This window comes from Xenopus tropicalis, chromosome 9, assembly GCF_000004195.4.
Source record: "Xenopus tropicalis strain Nigerian chromosome 9, UCB_Xtro_10.0, whole genome shotgun sequence".
In the NCBI taxonomy this organism is placed as follows: Eukaryota; Metazoa; Chordata; class Amphibia; order Anura; family Pipidae; genus Xenopus; species Xenopus tropicalis.
In genome coordinates, this window is record NC_030685.2 from 56,564,176 (window position 1) to 56,583,989 (window position 19,814).

The 19,814-nt window shown below is 41.9% G+C and overlaps 1 protein-coding gene across 3 annotated transcripts; it reads left to right on the forward strand.

The window, feature by feature from the left end:
- The first annotated feature begins 1,909 nt into the window (after positions 1 to 1,909).
- rab5d (RAB5D, member RAS oncogene family) lies at positions 1,910 to 18,180 on the forward strand. Of its 3 annotated transcripts, none has more exons than NM_001197150.1 (6): positions 1,910 to 2,074; positions 9,960 to 10,210; positions 11,604 to 11,755; positions 14,352 to 14,474; positions 16,127 to 16,220; positions 17,227 to 18,180. In NM_001197150.1, exons 2-6 carry the CDS (start codon positions 10,051 to 10,053, stop codon positions 17,337 to 17,339), a joined length of 642 nt encoding a protein of 213 aa, NP_001184079.1. In that variant the 5' UTR covers positions 1,910 to 2,074; positions 9,960 to 10,050; the 3' UTR covers positions 17,340 to 18,180. The 3 variants fall into 3 exon arrangements, with proteins under 3 accessions (NP_001184079.1, NP_001025576.1, XP_012825941.1); NM_001030405.2 differs by having other exon boundaries at positions 10,011 to 10,210; XM_012970487.3 differs by having other exon boundaries at positions 1,918 to 2,074; positions 9,939 to 10,210.
- The last annotated feature ends 1,634 nt before the right edge of the window (positions 18,181 to 19,814 follow it).

Below are 19,814 nucleotides of genomic sequence, written 5' to 3' on the forward strand. Positions count from 1 at the left end.
AAAAAATCTTTTAACCCACCCGATCGGCAGATATTTGAAGCCTTTTACGATATCGGTCGCCTCGACGAGTCGCCATACACGCATTGAATATCGGACGAAATGAGGTTTCGTATATATCATCTGTGCGTGTATGGCCAGCTTTAAACGTTTGCACCTACTTTGAGGACTCTGAGGCAACATGAAAGGGGGTGGTAAGCAACATGTTGCTCACGAGCCATTGGTTTGGGATAACTGCCCTAGGTGATGACTGCTGTGGTCTAACTACTCTGCGAAACGGTAAATTCCAGTCTTCACCAACACCGTTTTGGAACCCCGGAACATTCTGCTGTGGAACTAACAGGAAACCTACAAACTTCAGAGTTAGGACCACAGTAAATGAAGAGTAAAAGATTACTTTGTCAGTTTTACGGAGCCTTTGCCTAAATTAGCCCTTGTTCTGTCACTAAATTAAAAAAAATCATGCAGAAAAAAAAACAACAGTATCCTCTGATACATGATCAGTGATGTAAAGGGGACATGCACTGTGACTTACATAGGCAAAGCAGATGTATATTTGGTGAGTAGGCAGGGTTACTGGGTGTCAAGGGGAGTAGGGATTGGAATGTATCTGACACGGAACTAGGGATTACAAATTACCGTCAATTACATTACATAGCCCCTGTCCTTGGCTGGCATAATACTGCCCAGGTGGCAACTTTGGTTCCCTGGCACAAGAATGATTTCAAATGAGCAAAGAAAATAATGCATTTCTTAGTTGTGGTCAAATATTGGGAGCTGAGACTCTGGTGGCAGTGGGTATGGCTGGCAACCACCACAAAAAAAAGTCTTGATTTATTTATTTTTTTGTTTGTGAACAGAGGAAAAGAAATTGTGAGTGAATGCCCTTGGCCTGCCATGCCTGGACAGACTACTACATAATACCAGCAGCTTATGTTTGTTTGACGCTTGTGTATACCTCCAAATGTTGAAAAAGGGACAGAGGGACTCGATGATGTGCCTCACTACGTGCCAGGACTATTTTGGTCACACCTAAAATACCATACGCCAATTTTACAAAAAAACTTTTTTCCATGGTTGGAATGGCAGCATCAGATGAACAAAGTGCACTAGCAGTATAGAGGGCTATTACAATTAGGACTGTCCCAAGATAAGCAGAATAGTCAGGATTAGATATGACAATCCTGCCATTTGCATCTTTGTGTATGTCCTGCATTGCCCTGCTCTTATATATAACCCCAGAGTGTCCCATGATACAGCAATAGCACTTATATAGTCCATACACCACCAGTCTATGTGCCCCCAATAAAAAATATGGTGCTTAGCGAGGTGAGCAGCGCCAGGAACCCTGATGTGGGCTGCGCCTCCTGCTGCCCCGTAGCCTGGGCCTCTGAATAAAGCACAAGGTACATACCGGGGCACCTACATACCTCCCCCTGCCTGCCTTTCTTGAACTGAGCATAGGGTTGCTACCTCACCCCTTACATACCAACCATGTATTGAATTCTCATCCTGCATGGCTAATAAGCAATTCATTTAGATGTACGCTGCAGACTGAACTGATTTATGTGTAGCCATGTAGCATGTATCTAAATGAATCTAAATGAATTACTAACTGGCCATGCAAGATGTGAATTCGGTATGTGGCCAGTATTAAAGGGGTGAGGTGTCAACCCCAACACAGTACAAACACTGGCAGCGCATTCTGCAGGTCTCAACACACAGCACAGAGGCTTGCAGCTAGTTGCACAGTGCCCTATGTACCGGGCAAAGCACAAAACATGAGCAACTGCAGCCCTTTTTTGCACTCTTCTCAATGCATGGAGTATTGTAAGTAACCCCTGACCTTTATCATCGCTGTGCTGTTAAAGAACTACAATTCCATTCATCCACCACAAGGGGAGGCCCCTGGCAGCACAACCCTGGGAACAATCAGCCATTGCCATAGGCCGCGCCGCTTCTCTGTGTCGGATCCAGGGTTACTACTGTTTGTCCCGCAGCCTCCTCAAGCCCCGCCCCTCCTGTGTTCACAGAGGAAGGAAAACGAGAGGAAGGAAACAGGGAGCAGAAGACTCAGGTACTGTATATGGAGAGTCTGGTCTGGGGCTGGGGAAACACGGGCTTGGCTAGTATCCTCAGTGCCACACGGGCTCGGCTAGTATCCTCAGTGCCACACGGGCTCACAGTGACACGCATTCTGCTTTGTAATATATTGTTATTATATAGAATCCTATTCTGTGCTTGCACTACTTATTATACCCTGACATAAAGTGTATTATAGTCTGTATTACTGGGCATTCCTATTATCACTCTGATACATTACAGCCTAGAAAGCAGCAGTGCCAGGCTTTCCCCCTAATACACTACAGCACAGACAATAACAGTGTCAGGATGCCCCCTAATACACTACAGCACAGACAGTAGCAGTGCCAGGCTTTCCCCCTAATACACTACAGCACAGACAGTAGCAGTGCCAGGCTTTCCCCCTAATACACTACAGCACAGACAGTAGCAGTGCCAGGCTTTCCCCCTAATACACTACAGCACAGACAGTAGCAGTGCCAGGCTTTCCCCCTAATACACTACAGCACAGACAGTAGCAGTGCCAGGCTTTCCCCCTAATACACTACAGCACAGACAGTAGTAGTGCCAGGCTTTCCCCCTAATACACTACAGCACAGACAGTAGCAGTGCCAGGCTTTCCCCCTAATACACTACAGCACAGACAGTAGCAGTGCCAGGCTTTCCCCCTAATACACTACAGCACAGACAGTAGCAGTGCCAGGCTTTCCCCCTAATACACTACAGCACAGACAGTAGCAGTGCCAGGCTTTCCCCCTAATACACTACAGCACAGACAGTAACAGTGCCAGGCTTTCCCCCTAATACACTACAGCACAGACAGTAGCAGTGCCAGGATGCCCCCTAATACACTACAGCACAGACAGTAGCAGTGCCAGGCTTTCCCCCTAATACACTACAGCACAGACAGTAACAGTGCCAGGCTTTCCCCCTAATACACTACAGCACAGACAGTAGCAGTGCCAGGCTTTCCCCCTAATACACTACAGCACAGACAGTAACAGTGCCAGGATGCCCCCTAATACACTACAGCACAGACAATAACAGTGACAGGATGCCCCCTAATACACTACAGCACAGACAGTAGCAGTGCCAGGATGCCCCCTAATACACTACAGCACAGACAATAACAGTGACAGGATGCCCCCTAATACACTACAGCACAGACAATAACAGTGCCAGGATGCCCCCTAATACACTACAGCACAGACAGTAACAGTGCCAGGATGCCCCCTAATACACTACATCACAGACAGTGACAGTGCCAGGCTTTCCCCCTAATACACTACAGCACAGACAGTAGCAGTGCCAGGATGCCCCCTAATACACTACAGCACAGACAGTAGCAGTGCCAGGATGCCCCCTAATACACTACAGCACAGACAATAACAGTGACAGGATGCCCCCTAATACACTACAGCACAGACAATAACAGTGCCAGGATGCCCCCTAATACACTACAGCACAGACAGTAACAGTGCCAAGATGCCCCCTAATACACTACAGCACAGACAGTAACAGTGCCAGGCTTTCCCCCTAATACACTACAGCACAGACAGTAGCAGTGCCAGGATGCCCCCTAATACACTACAGCACAGACAATAACAGTGACAGGATGCCCCCTAATACACTACAGCACAGACAGTAACAGTGCCAGGATGCCCCCTAATACACTACAGCACAGACAGTAAAAGTGCCAGGCTTTCCCCCTAATACACTACAGCACAGACAGTAGCAGTGCCAGGATACCCCCTAATACACTACAGCACAGACAGTAACAGTGCCAGGATACCCCCTAATACACTACAGCACAGACAGTAACAGTGCCAGGATGCCCCCTAATACACTACAGCACAGACAGTAACAGTGCCAGGATGCCCCCTAATACACTACAGCACAGACAGTAACAGTGCCAGGCTTTCCCCCTAATACACTACAGCACAGACAGTAGCAGTGCCAGGATACCCCCTAATACACTACAGCACAGACAGTAGCAGTGCCAGGATACCCCCTAATACACTACAGCACAGACAGTAGCAGTGACAGGATACCCCCTAATACACTACAGCACAGACAGTAACAGTGCCAGGATGCCCCCTAATACACTACAGCACAGACAGTAGCAGTGCCAGGATGCCCCCTAATACACTACAGCACAGACAGTAACAGTGCCAGGCTTTCCCCCTAATACACTACAGCACAGACAGTAGCAGTGCCAAGATACCCCCTAATACACTACAGCACAGACAGTAGTAGTGCCAGGATGCCCCCTAATACACTACAGCACAGACAGGAGCAGTGCCAGGCTTTCCCCCTAATACACTACAGCACAGACAGTAGCAGTGCCAGGATGCCCCCTAATACACTACAGCACAGACAGGAGCAGTGCCAGGCTTTCCCTCTAATACACTACAGCACAGACAGTAGCAGTGCCAGGATGCCCCCTAATACACTACAGCACAGACAGTAACAGTGCCAGGATACCCCCTAATACACTACAGCACAGACAGTAGCAGTGCCAGGATGCCCCCTAATACACTACAGCACAGACAGGAGCAGTGCCAGGCTTTCCCCCTAATACACTACAGCACAGACAGTAGCAGTGCCAGGATGCCCCCTAATACACTACAGCACAGACAGGAGCAGTGCCAGGCTTTCCCTCTAATACACTACAGCACAGACAGTAGCAGTGCCAGGATGCCCCCTAATACACTACAGCAGACAGTAACAGTGCCAGGATGCCCCCTAATACACTACAGCACAGACAGTAGCAGTGCCAGGATGCCCCCTAATACACTACAGCACAGACAGTAGCAGTGCCAGGCTTTCCCCCTAATACACTACAGCACAGACAGTAGCAGTGCCAGGCTTTCCCTCTAATACACTACAGCACAGACAGTAGCAGTGCCAGGATACCCCCTAATACACTACAGCACAGACAGTAGCAGTGCCAGGATGCCCCCTAATACACTACAGCAGACAGTAACAGTGCCAGGATGCCCCCTAATACACTACAGCACAGACAGTAGCAGTGCCATGATGCCCCCTAATACACTACAGCACAGACAGTAACAGTGCCAGGCTTTCCCCCTTATACACTACAGCACAGACAGTAGCAGTGCCAGGATGCCCCCTAATACACTACAGCACAGACAGTAGCAGTGCCAGGATGCCCCCTAATACACTACAGCACAGACAGTAGCAGTGCCAGGATGCCCCCTAATACACTACAGCACAGACAGTAGCAGTGCCAGGCTTTCCCCCTAATACACTACAGCACAGACAGTAGCAGTGCCAGGATGCCCCCTAATACACTACAGCACAGACAGTAACAGTGCCAGGCTTTCCCCCTTATACACTACAGCACAGACAGTAACAGTGCCAGGCTTTCCCCCTTATACACTACAGCACAGACAGTAGCAGTGCCAGGATGCCCCCTAATACACTACAGCACAGACAGTAACAGTGCCAGGCTTTCCCCCTTATACACTACAGCACAGACAGTAGCAGTGCCAGGATGCCCCCTAATACTCTACAGCACAGACAGTAACAGTGCCAGGATGCCCCCTAATACACTACAGCACAGACAGTAACAGTGCCAGGATGCCCACTAATACACTACAGCACAGACAATAACAGTGCCAGGATGCCCACTAATACACTACAGCACAGACAATAACAGTGCCAGGATGCCCCGTAATACACTACAGCACAGACAGTAGCAGTGCCAGGATGCCCACTAATACACTACAGCAAAGACAATAACAGTGCCAGGATGCCCCCTAATACACTACAGCACAGACAGTAGCAGTGCCAGGATGCCCCCTAATACACTACAGCACAGACAGTAGCAGTGCCAGGATGCCCCCTAATACACTACAGCACAGACAGTAGCAGTGCCAGGGTGCCCCCTAATACATTACAGCACAGACAGTAGCAGTGCCAGGATGCCCCTTTAACACATTATAGCACAGTAGCGTAGGGTTCTGAGTGGTTTGAAATAAGATCACTGGAACAAGATGTCATTGTAAGATTTGTATTCAGGATTCAGTTTGTTCTTGCACATTGGTACTGGGGAGGCAAGAGGGGCATGGCCCTCCCAGAATTCTGACCCCACTTCCCCCCACAGCAGGTTCCAGAAGATAATGTGGGCAGCTGGGCGTGGAGCCAGGGAGGCAAAAAAAACTGTAGTGCATTGACAACGGCAGCCTCTTGGGGCCTTATGTTACTCTCTTCAGTAGACCCTGGGGGCCCCTTCTTTTTCTAGCCATTCTCTGGCTAGTGTGATGTCATTAGTGTGCCTGGCACGTCATATCATTACTGAGCCAAGAGGAGTGAGTGGCACTGGTGGAGTCAGTTAGATCGGAGCTTCTGTGTGAGAGGGCAGTTGGTTTCCAGTTTCCTAAGACACTCATTTGTAGCACAGGGTACAATGGGCATGTGTGAGAACCTTACAATACTGGACAATATAAAAGAGTAACATTGCATGGCTGGGGAATCATTGGACAGTATAAGAGTAACATTGCATGGCTGGGGAGTCATTGGACAGTATAAGAGTAACATTGCATGGCTGGGGAATCATTGGATAGTATAAGAGTAACACTGGATGCCTGGGGAGTCATTGGACAGTATAAGAGTAACATTGCATGGCTGGGGAGTCATTGGACAGTATAAGAGTAACATTGCATGGCTGGGGAGTCATTGGACAGTATAAGAGTAACATTGCATGGCTGGGGAGTCATTGGACAGTATAAGAGTAACATTGCATGGCTGGGGAGTCATTGGACAGTATAAGAGTAACATTGCATGGCTGGGGAGTCATTGGACAGTATAAGAGTAACATTGCATGGCTGGGGAGTCATTGGACAGTATAAAAGTAACATTGCATGACTGGGGAGTCATTGGACAGTATAAGAGTAACATTGCATGGCTGGGGAGTCATTGGACAGTATAAGAGTAACATTGCATGACTGGGGAGTCATTGGACAGTATAAAAAAATAACAGTGCATGACTGGGTAGTCATTGGTGATACAAAGTTCATGAAATTGCTTATTATTATAGGAAATTTTGGGAAAATACTTCCATACTTGTTTTCCACGCTGTACTTGTGTGGCTGTAGTTTGGTGAGTAGGTAATAGTATGTGATTCAGGTGGTTTACAAAGTGACCTAGAACAAGAAGTCAAACTTCAGTACTCGGTAGTAGTCTGGTTTTGTGTTTTTCTTGATACTGCAAAGTAATGAGAGAGGGTTTTATGCTCAATGAATGATTTTTATCTCTAGCAGGCATTATCCATGGAGTCTCCTCTTATATCCTCTTAATAGGCTGATAAAACAAGAGTGTTGCTTCAACACATCAGCGTGTCAGGAGTTCCCCTTGTCATGCAGACAGTTGCACTGGCAGATGTTAACCCCCCGCATTGTGGTTTTTAGAAAAGCTGTCTGGGCAAAAAAATGGGATCCTAGGTGATTGCGCTGCTTCTATTAAAAATTATGATGATAACTATTTTCATTGTGTAGGAAATATGTTGTTTTTTTGTTACATATGCTATTCCAGGCATCTAACTTAAACTCTATTTTTATAGTTTTACCCCCTGCTCTTATAAGTGGATATTTCTATTGTCCTTTTTTCTGTTCTCTGCTGATTTGCTTGGTTGGATACATGTGAAATCCCCTTATTACTGTCCACCTGCAGGAAGCTTAATGTATTTCTTGCTGTCAGCTCAGTAGTGAGGGTGTTTAAACCTCTTCACTTGAAGATAGTCAGTAGTTGTTTAATTTTTGCCTAAGGTCACTGAGACGCGGGGAGCTTCTTGACCTGTTGGAAATCTATCCAATACATATTACATATCGCCATCCCAGGTGATAGTTTAAAAATTCCTTCTGTATATTCAGGCGATTGCCCAGGATGTCATATGGCTTACATGCAGCAATTCCATCTTATGTGAACGGACAGGGAATGTTGGGTTCTTCATCACCAAAGGGAGGGGAGGTTTCCCACTGGGTGTGTTGGTGCCCTTCAGCCGGGTGTTCTCATTATCTTGGAAAGGTTTTTTGGATTTGGCTGCATTTATCTGAGAAAAAAAAACAAGGAAGCAAAATTCTACTTAAGTCTCCATCTAACCTATGGTGGGGTGCCAAAATGTTAGGCACTCGGCACTTATTATAAAGGCTTACCTGTTACCTTGGACTGGTGCTCCCGGTCTTTCCATTGCTAAAAATGGCACCACCCCAGGGTACATTGCGGCAGTCTTCTGCATCTTTCTTCTTTTTGTCAGACCCAGACAGACACATGTGCAGTAGTGTAAAAAAGCTGTTATCAGAAGTTTGGCTTTTTACTTTACTGCACATGGACCTACCCGGACCAGAATAAAGAGAAGAAGTACCCCGGGCCAGTGCAGTTTTTAGCAAACAGGAGCACTGGCCCAGGTATCAAGGTAAGCATAACCAGCAGGGGTGCCCAACAATATTGCAATACTGAACGAGCCTACTGGTATGCATACTGGTATACAAAATCAAAGACTCTAACAACATATTGCAGTATAAAAGACTTTGCTGTGTTGCCACACCTGATCCTGGAAAACTCAAAACGAGGTCACAACCCATGCAGTGCTATAAACAGTGGTGAATGTGGAACATGTTTCAAGATGTACTTTTGATGTATTTTTAAAGTCCTTGGTATGCCATGGTTTGACAGAATAGACTGAAGTATAGGATAGAGGATAATAAATCTAGACAAAACCTACTTTTATCATTAATACAACTATACTGCATCTTTTGTTAACTTCAGTGCAGCACAATTGTAGGCAGAAAAGCATTCACATCCTCACTTCCAAAGTGCTTTCATTCAAGGGTCATGGTAGCCAAAGGAGGTAGTCGTGTTTCTCTAGCAGAAAAGATGCAACACCGCGTGTAGAATTATCCTTATCGCTGCCATGTCATGCCAAACTCTGACACACCTTTGGCGTACTACATTGCAAAGTAGAAATCGTTCCAGGCATTATAGTGGTTTCTTGGACTTCTGGCCTGATTACTGATGTCATATAACATGTTGATTTTATGTCTGCCCAGATTTAAAGGTTTAATGCACAAACTCCTTAAATGCTGTTGATCACCTTCTACAGCAATGGTCATAGACATAACGTAAGGTAGTTAAACATTTGTTGTGGGTGCTGTGTCTCACTTAAGTAGTGCTTTGACCTGTGTGTTGGGACTCAAAAGTGGATCTCCTTGCTGCTTATGGTCATCCCCTTCAATACAGTAAAATTCTTCTGACAGTCATTGCATTAAAAATCTTTGTCTAGAAAACAAATCTAACATACAGAAACCACATTGATTTCAACATTGGCCCAAGTTTCCAGGGAATGCTTCACATCCAAAGGTACAATTGACCTTTTTGCGTTAACATTTAGGGTGATATTTGGATGTTTTTTTCCTATTCTATTTATATATGTAATTTCTATATGCAATTCACAGCAAAACAATTAAACCCCTGACCAATTCTCTGCTTTTGTTATAACAAACTTCACACTGAAATGTTCTGCAAAATTTTGATTTCAAAGCACTTGGACTCTGTATAAATGCTTGAATGAGTAACTGAGTCTGAATCAAGCAGCATTGCTAATTATTAAAATTTTGATTGAAGTTAAAAAAAAATTGAAGCTTTTCAAGAAAGACAGCTTTTAATGTAACTTTAGCAGCAGGCAGTAATTTACAGATTGCCAGTCAGGCCTGTTTAGCAGGAAAGATAGAATTGTGGTAACAATATTCATAATATTCAGGGAAAATAATACTATGAAGACCTTATGTTTATGGCTGCTGTCTGAAGCAATGTTATTGGTATATTAAAATAAAAGATAGTTGTTTGTGTTTCTGTTTTAGCATACATACATTGGGAGTGGAGTGGCTTACCATAAAATCTCTTCATATCAGTCAGGGAGAAGAAGACAACAAGGGGTGAACCCAGGACACCATGGCCAACAGGGGAAGCTTAAGGGCCAATGGAGTGGGACAGACTAAAATCTGCCAGTTCAAGCTGGTGCTTCTTGGAGATATGGCAGTGGGAAAGTCCAGTCTGGTACTGCGTTTTGTCAAAGGCCAGTTTGATGAGTTTCAAGAAACCACCATAGGAGGTAATAAAACTGATCATGTTATGAGAAGGGTTTTTATGACTGCTTAGCAAAATTTTACTCAAAAAGTTTACATCAAAAGTTTACTTATAGGCTATACCCAAAGATTTGATTTCATCATTGGTATAGAAGGCTTGTAGTTTGAAAGGTTGAGCGTTTTATAACATTAAATGGAAACTGAGAACAACAAGTTAAGTTTTGTTAGCTCCCCCAAGAAATAAAGGCATTTAAATGTCTGTCTGGTTCTCTCTCACAGTTATCAGCAATCAGTGATCACTACAGGTTTTTGGGTTATTTCCCTGTAGAAGAAGTTTTCTGCATAGGTTGCTTTGTGCTTATTTTCTAGCAGTCCTGTTCTGTGAAGAGAAGCAGCTACTTGCCCTGGTCCAGCTAAGCTTTCTTATAAGTATTAATAAGCTGTTTTGGGCAAAGGTATACTGCTCTTTTAGGCTCCTTTTTTTAGAGATGCATCCTATACAGACAATATACCTCTGTGCTGTTGGCCTCCATGCAGTCAATGTTCAATTATCGTGAATGCTGCAGGAAAAGAAGGAAAGAAGCATTTAGATCTTTTGCAACTGACATCTTGATTTATTTACCTACCTGCAGCTTATTCAGACATGCTGTAAGAGACTGGGTTTCTTTGTTTGTTTTTGCACGGGAGAAAGAATAATCTCTGTAAAATGTTACTTAACATATCAGGGCTCTATGAATAAAAGGCTAATAATTAAAATAAAAACTGCATATCAAAATATCAGATTATGTAAAACATGTCCAAGCAGGCTTTAATAATATTAATCCTTGGTTAGTTATGGACTTGAGGCCTTGTATTCTGTAATTATGTGGTACAGAGATTTCAGGTACATGAAGTGCAAGATAAGGTTGGCTTATAAAGTCACTTTTCCCCTTCTGAGGCCTGCTTGTTTGTTCTCCTGGCACTTATTTCACCTTGTCGTCAACAAGGAACTATGGGAATTCCTAGACCACACTTCATACCAGTTACAAAACATCACATGATTACAGATAAAAATAAGCTTGGCAGCTTTCCTAGTTCTATGGCTTGGCTGTATCCAGTGCACAGTTTATAGCGGTGCAAGAGAACCTAAGAATTTCTCTTATCAGCACTAACTGTATGAGTACCTGCACTTTTAATAAGCCTGTTACTTACAGCAATATATTTTAAGAACTTTTATATAAAGCACATGAAATATGATGTATTTAAAATTTGGTTGATAGGGAGTTAAGTAATCATATTTCAGGGTTTATTTCTAGGCAGAATTGCACTTCACATTTTCTTCCCCAGTTACTTCTATCAGAATCGGAAGGAGTAGAATTCAAAGTCAAAGGAATAAAATAAGGTCATCTGCTAATTGCTTATACTCCTGTGTATTTGCAGCTGCCTTCCTGGCACAGTCTGTATGTCTTGATGATACAACGGTGAAGTTTGAGATCTGGGACACAGCAGGACAAGAGCGCTATCACAGCCTTGCACCTATGTACTACAGAGGAGCGCAGGCGGCCATTGTGGTGTTTGATATCACAAAACCGGTGAGATCATTTATATCTTCCTGCTCTTATACTGCAGCTACAAATCAGTACATTAACTGATGATAATTTTACATTGATAACTTTGAGGTACCTGAGCTCGCTTGCCAGTCTCTGGGGATCATACAATCACCTTTATTTGCACTGCACTGGGCCCCAAAGCTTACTGCAGCTAGCATCAAGAGAACAATATCCAAATGCACAAGTTTGGACACCTTTGGCAAAATTACATGTTTAGTTAATTTGTGAAGTGAAAAGTAGGAAACAAATACTGGGGTAATCAGGTTGTATTTGTAAAGGTTAATGCACAGTTATATTTTATTTCACCAACTTTAAAATATTGTATAGAAGCAAAGAAAATAGTAATTGTGGTATGTGCAAAAGTTTGGACACCCTTCCACCTGTCCATGGCTACACATGTTTTTGAAGGTCCCTGACCATTAGGCCTTAATAGATAAAAGCAAGCTGAAGATTTTGGAATGTTCCCTTGACTAAATATGTAATTTGGCAAGGGGAGCCCAAACTTCTACTTTTTACCATAGCTGGTGTGGCTTAGCTGGTGTGGCTTAAGGCAGCAAAACACTTTTCAGTTTTATTACTGATGGGCCTGTGACATGGATGGCCAGATAAAATACATATACACATGCTGTCTAAATGAAAACAATAAGGGCAAAGACATGCTTGGCAATTAGTAGCCGCAACTTTAAGTTGCACCGACTAATCTGCACAGTGGGCAATTAGTCACAGCGACTTATACTTTAAGCTATGGCAGGAGAGTCGCTGCGTTTCGTTTTTAAAAAGTTGCGACGACTAACTGCTGCAAGTGTCTTCGCCCTAAGGGACTGCAGCCTATCACTTCAGTATCTGAATATGCCTTAACACAACCAGTAAAGAGACATCATTAGATAGGCTGATTAATGGAACCATAGGACATTTTTGCATTGGTGCTTGGGCAGTAACGCTGAAACCTGACAAACTTCCTTACCATTTCTGTTCATCTTTGGACACCGTTAGGATTTGTCAAGAGGTGTGGCATGATGAAGAGACAGTGTAGGTCAGCAGTCAAGCGTCTTCAGTGTCAGTAGTAATATCCTGGACCCAATTGCAATAAGTTGCAGGACAGGCAATTAATAGGCAGGTAAGTGTGAATAGTGAGCCATAACTTTTATACCCACACAGTACTTGCTGAATCTTTCAGGCACTGAGTGTTGGTGAGATAATTCAGGTGCTGACCAGTAGGCTTTTTTGCATAAATTCTTTGGGAGCCTTAATTAGGACAAATTACAAAGGCATTTAATTGTTAATGTTAAACACAGAACTCTCAAACTTATTATTATTATTATTATTTTTTAACTAGCCCCAAACCCACCATCCATACCTCCTCTTCCTGGCATTTCTATATGCATTCCAGATGTTCTGCATTTCTTGATCATGCAGGGTTGGGCTGCTGTTACCCTCCAGTAGCCTTATGAGGGTCAGCAATGTTCCCTGCCACAGTGTAAATAAGAACCGTGAGTTGGGGTAGTATCCAGAGCCACCAGAGTATAAATGAACATTTATTTTAGCCCATTCTGCATTCATTTGGTAATAAATGTGTTAATTATAGGTGCCACATGACCAGTGTCTGAGGTTTTTTTTTATAAGCAGCAGGAGCCCAAGGCTGGCCTATATTTGTTTTTCTTTGCTTTGTGCAATCCTGCAACCATCAAGCCAGTTCCCAGTAATTCCTGTGAGCTTATTACAGCTATTTTAGGCATACAGTAAATGAAAGGATAAACTACACAGTCTGATTTAATGGTATAGCTGTTAGAGTACAGACTTATAGGCATCAAGAAACACATTTGCAAAGATTACAAACAGAGCTCTCATTAGTGATGGCTGGACATGGGGCTCTGTGAGAGGTGATTATTTATATTATATAATGCATCTTTATCCTACCTGCAGCACTTACAACCTGCTGAATTACAACTATCGCCTGACACCATCCCACAGTGGAGCTGCCCATACATTTTCAGATTTTAGTCTTCTTCCGACAAACATTCAGATATTGATCATACATTTAAATGCAACGATCTAAAACTAACATTCAGATTGAAATTGTAGGATATAGTATGAAAAATAACAATTTGGAGGATGTTGTGAACATAAAATAATTGGCAGAAAACAAATGTATAAAAAAGGACGTCCCAGAAATGCAGGATAAATTTTACACACATGCATAATAGATTTTATAGTTATTTTATAGTTATCTGACTAAAATTTTCTAACCTTTCCGAACGGCTAAACGACCCATTGCCATGGTACAAAAATTACAGAAACATAGTTTCGTACAATTATATCGGTGCGTGGATGGCCAGCTTGCGAGAAAATAATAAAGTTCTTTTTTTTACTATGTCTCTGGAAAAGACTGCTGATCTTTGGCATACTGTAGTCTCCCTCGCTTCAATTGCTTAATATTAGTTTTACATTTAAACATTTAACCTCCTTTTCTGTCATATAGCAACAATGAGGTACCATTCTGACACACCTCATGGTAGTCTAAACTTGGTTGTATGGTATAAACATTAACTCGCATTATTAAACTTTTTAACCCCTTCAGGAGACCTTCGACAGGGCGAAGGCTTGGGTGAAGGAGTTACAGAGACAGGCTAGCCCAAATATCGTTATTGCTTTGGCTGGAAACAAATCGGATTTGGCAGAAAAACGGATGGTGGAGTATGAGGTGAGTTAGGAAGCCACACTCTTGTGATACTGCCTTTGACTTAGTTTCAGACAATGCCCCGGCCTTCTAATATGAATGCACAATTGATTTTTGGTTATTCATAACAATCCCAGTTCCCTGTTCTTTTTAAAAAACAGAACTAATGTAGGTAAAACCTGTATAATTTTAGTAACAATCACCTTAGTGGATGGATAAGTAGTGGAGTCTTAGACAGTAACATGGGAAAATGTGGGACCCAATAGCCTATAGGAAACAAATACAGTATAAGTTTGCTTTTGTTATTCTAGTTTTAGTTTCTGATTGGTATGGATTATTATAGTAGCTAACTTTGTCCATGTAACTACATAGCATAATAATATAATACTAGTAGTGACCTTTAGTAAAACAATGCCTGAATGGATAAGTTCAGGCATCAGGTTCAAGTAAGCTTTTAATAACCTTTAAATTGATGGACCTGTGCTAACCAGTGCTTAAATTTTATTATTGTGTATATTATTATCCTTCCAATTATTCTCCTCTTGGCTTGCAATTGAAAATGCAATTTTGTTGATGGAGGTCACTGAGTCTGGCAGTGACTGTGAGGCTCCAGTTTTATCCTTCTTTTTATATTTTATTAGGGACTCAATTATTAATTTTCATTCTGGCATCCTATCTGCTTCCTGGTTGCTAGGATAAATAAGCCTGATTGTTGCACATCAACAAATGTAAATAATTCATAGACCGCAAAAAACATTAAAATGAAGACCAGCTGCAGACTGTCTTAGAATATTCCTACCGATATCATGCTAAAAGTTAATTTTAAGAGGAAGTACCCCTAGCATAGGGCAGCTCTTTTATGGTATCTGCCCTTTTGGTGGGATATATACACTGCTTTGGTGGAAGCAGCTGTTGCTACATATTTCAGTGTTTGGTCCATTTGTTTGACCTCCCCAATGACATCATACCTTTCCTATATGACACTTCTCTTGCTAGGGATTTCTGAAAGTGTTACAATACAATATGAGAGCAATATGAAGTGCCCATCTGGAGAATAGCAGCTTAGGCAGTCTTATAAGTGGCCATGCTTTGTTGTCCACTTAGATGCCCATACAGCAATGATCCAAGGACTTTACAGGTACATTTAGTAAGAGCAGAAGGGGAGCTGCGGCCCCTCTCACCTCCATGACCTGCTGATTGCACTCAGGTGTCATGGGGCAGACTGTGATCTAGTGCAGTGGTATAACTGAACTTTCCCATGCCCCCTGCAAAACAGTTTAAGATATCCTAGGAACCCCTGCGTCATACGTTACTATGTTTCTATGGATCCGATGGCACTGGTGCAGGCAGCAGAGGGATGCAAGTACTTAGCAGGGCTAATTATGCCACTTGGCAAGATATCTCAGTAAAATCTTTCTTGTTCTTTCAAACTAGGAAAAATAAAAGAGTAAAGTAAATATGTATACATCCTATAATTTTTAAATTTGATGAATGAAAATAGAGGAAAATGAAAAATGATGATACAGAGGCCCTAAGAAAATAGGAAGGCAGTATTTTTAAGCCGTAATTTATCAATATAATAATACAAAAAGCTGTTAAATATACTGGCTTTTTCTATGTTTCTGACATAAATAACATGCAGTAACATTGTATAATTTTTTTTTTTTCTCACACAGGAGGCTCAGGCTTATGCAGAAGACACTGGGCTCTTATTCATGGAAACGTCTGCAAAAACTGCCATGAATGTAAATGAGTTGTTTCTAGCAATAGGTATGTATAGCATTGGCCGTGCTGATAGGAGACTCACGTGGAATTGCACTAATCCTACTGATCAGTCCATTAAGTGACTCTATAGAAGAGCATTTATGGGTCAGCTGATGACCTTGTGCACATTCAGATGGTCGCATCCTTTTGTTTGTTTTCTGCTTTAGCACATCATCACAGTTCCATCACTATACTTTGATATGCCAGATCACCTATGGTTGGGCATACACACACAGACCACTGATCACATGGCTTGGTTGAAAATACCTGAATAATGTAAAATTAGAGGCCAGCATTAGCTTGCTTTACTTGTATACATGTTGCACTTTAGTGGCAATACACAGGTATTTGGGAAATATTATTTTTTTCTTTTGCATATTGTTCAGGATACAGTTATGGGATCCATTATCCGGTAACCTATTATGCAGAAAGCTCCAAATTACAGGAAGACCATCTCCCATAGACTCCATTTTAAACAAATAATCCACATTTTTGAAAATGATTTCTCTTTTCTCTGTAATAATAAATCAATACCGTTTACTTGATCTCGGCTAAGGTACAATGAATCCTTATTCAAAACAATTCTATTGGGTTTTTTTAAGATTTAAATTAATTTTTAGTAGACTTAAAGTATGGAGGTTCAAATTACAGAAAGATACCTTATCCAGAAAAGTCCAGGCCCGAGCATTCCTGATAACAGGTCCCATACCTGTATTATCTTAATGACCCAGTGTGAAGTGTAGTGACGTGGATCAGTTAGCACTGCATTTAGCATTCAGTGCTCAGTTATTGCCAGAAATACTTGCTGACATTGACAAGTTACCATGTTTGACTCCTAAACTCCCCATTTGAAAGCTGCTTTCCATTTTCTCTACTTGAGACTCATTTTTATGCTCTAGTTCAGTAAAACTAATGAAAATAAGTCTTGAAATATGGTTAATTTGACCATTTATCAATATAATTTTGATAAGTTTTGGACATGGTTAACATATTTTACTGTCATCCGTTTCAGCAAAGAAAATGCCGAAATCCGATGCCCAAAACCCCACGCACGCGGCCCGTAACCGAGGTGTAAATGTCCAGGGTTCGGAGCAGCAGCCAAGAAGTGGGTGTTGTGGGAACTGATCCCATATAGTGCAAGACCCTTCAATATGCATCTTTTACACAAAACAGTTGTGAACACTGGTCTGCCTGCTGCCTCCTGGTTTTCCACAGCAGGTGAAATTTGTCTTGATATTTTTTCCAGGTTTTGTTCCTTTTTATATCATACAGTATTAAGATGATGAGTAAAGCAGAAAAAAACCCTAAACCCACTCGGTCTGCAAGCTCCAGAACTAACTTAAGGAATGGGCAGAATAACTGCGCAAAATTGAAGAGACTTGTAGTAAGAGCCTATCCAAGCATGTCCAGTTGGCTGCTAATAACCCCCACAGCTAAATCTAATGTAATCTCTGTGCTGCACATGTCTAAATGATTTTTCTGTATTGAGAGTACATCTCTGGATTTCCACACAAAACCGCAGATCCAAGTACAACTGAATGGGACAGATGAGAATTCAGCAGCTCATCTGGTTTAACCTGGCACAAGTGGAGAGGTGCTTGCTTGGTATATTTCAATATTAAAACTCTACAACGACTGTCCGGTTGACCTTCAAGGATTAGAAGGGAAGATGGCAGTCCACTCCAGCCTTTGTACAACCATATACCGCCGCAACTCTCCTAGCAAAGAACAAAGCCCTGTGAAATTATGGCACTTTACTTACCCTTTAATACATTTCTGTTTATCTGAAAACCCTGATCTCCTAGTTACCTGCGTGTAAATGACTCCACTCACATTGTAAAGCGCAAAAAATAGAACATCTGAACATGACTTTTGTATTTGCACCTTCAGATAATGTTTTACTTGAAATGACTCCTAAATATTGATTTTTAATGTAAGATTAAAGCAAAGTGATGATGAAATCCAACTGGTAAAGGCTGTATTTTTTTCTGGTACTGGCCTGCTCTTCCCAGAGCGCTGTCATTTTCTAATTATCTAAAATCTAATTATCTAAAAATAACCGGTTATCCAGAAGCGCCCTGGCATGCCCTTTTAGTTAAACAGAAAGTGCTCCCCAATAATTGCACTACAGAGATTGGTTCTATACACAGCCCTTAAACTGATTGGTCACACAGGTTACCTGCCACAAACCCCGATATGGGGCAATCCCACCTTCCAAAGCTGGCACATAATTTTTACTGAATGTACCTTGCAAAGATGTAAAATAAAAGCAACGCATTGAGCAAAAAAAAAAAAAAAAAACTTTTAGTATGATGTAGAAAATGATATTTTGATACAATATGTGATTGTTTTTCATTGTTTATTTTTTATAGTTTTGGAGTTATTCAAATTCAAATATTGTACCTTTTCATTCAGCAGCTTCCCAGTTTGCAGTTTCAGCAATCTGGTTGCTAGGGCCCAAATTACCCTAACGTTGCACTGATTTGAATAAGAGACTGGAATATGAATAGGAGAGGATTTGTTTTTCACATGGGGTCATTGACCCCCCCATTTGAAAAGTGGAAAGAGTTGGAAGAAGGCAGATTATTCAAAAACTATCAAAAAGAAAAAGGCCAATTGAAATGTGGTTTCAAATTAGCCATTCTATAACATACTAAAATGAATTCAAATGTGAACCACCCCTTTTAAGGTGATGGATTTTGAAGTTCCTCTGCTTTTGCAGGGGTTGTTGCTCTCTGGCATTTGCCAAAATCCACAGATTGCTAGTGTGGGCCTGTCATAATTAATCTAATACTGTATTCTATTATCTAATCTCCCCCATCTGCCACTGCCCTTACAGCACTAAATGAAGATGCAAGGTAAAGAGATTACTTAAAAAGCACATGTACTATAAACTGTTAGCTTCTAACTAAAGGCTAATGTCACTTGGGCGATTTGAACTGCTGATGCCATCATAAAGTAGAGAGCTATGGTGCAAAATTACACCAGTTACCAAAAATTGCTATGTGGTTGATCACATCAAATTGTGCCAAATGACAAAAACATAATAAAGACTGAACTGATTTCTTGCAGCCTTGTAAAATACACAAAATAAAATGCAACCTAGCCGTTTTGATGAAAGGAATTTAGTTGTGTGCCGTTTGAAATGGTTGAGAGGGCAAGCCTAAGCAAAGCTATCCTAGAATAAGTTGCAGCATTAAAGCCACACATTTACATTTATCATAAATGCCCTCCAATCCATACCTTCCCACTTTTCCTGTTAAAGTAGGATCATACTAGTCATGGAGCAGAATAGGGACAGAGATTAGCAGAAATTGTTAAGATTGGGGGTGAAGGCTTGTGTGCTGTGATAACATAAACTTTTATATCAGGTCAATTTTATATCTGAGAAATGCGATGGGATTAAAAACGACAAGAGAAGGTCCATTCATTGCACATACTTTTAATATATTTCCATATTCAGCATAACCATAAGTCAGTGCTTGCAAAGGGGTAAACATTAAGTTAAACAAAGTGCAAGTGGTAACTTTGAACTGACAACTTTTACAAACCTGCCATGTCTAATCTACAAAAATAAATACACTAAAAATATTTTAACAG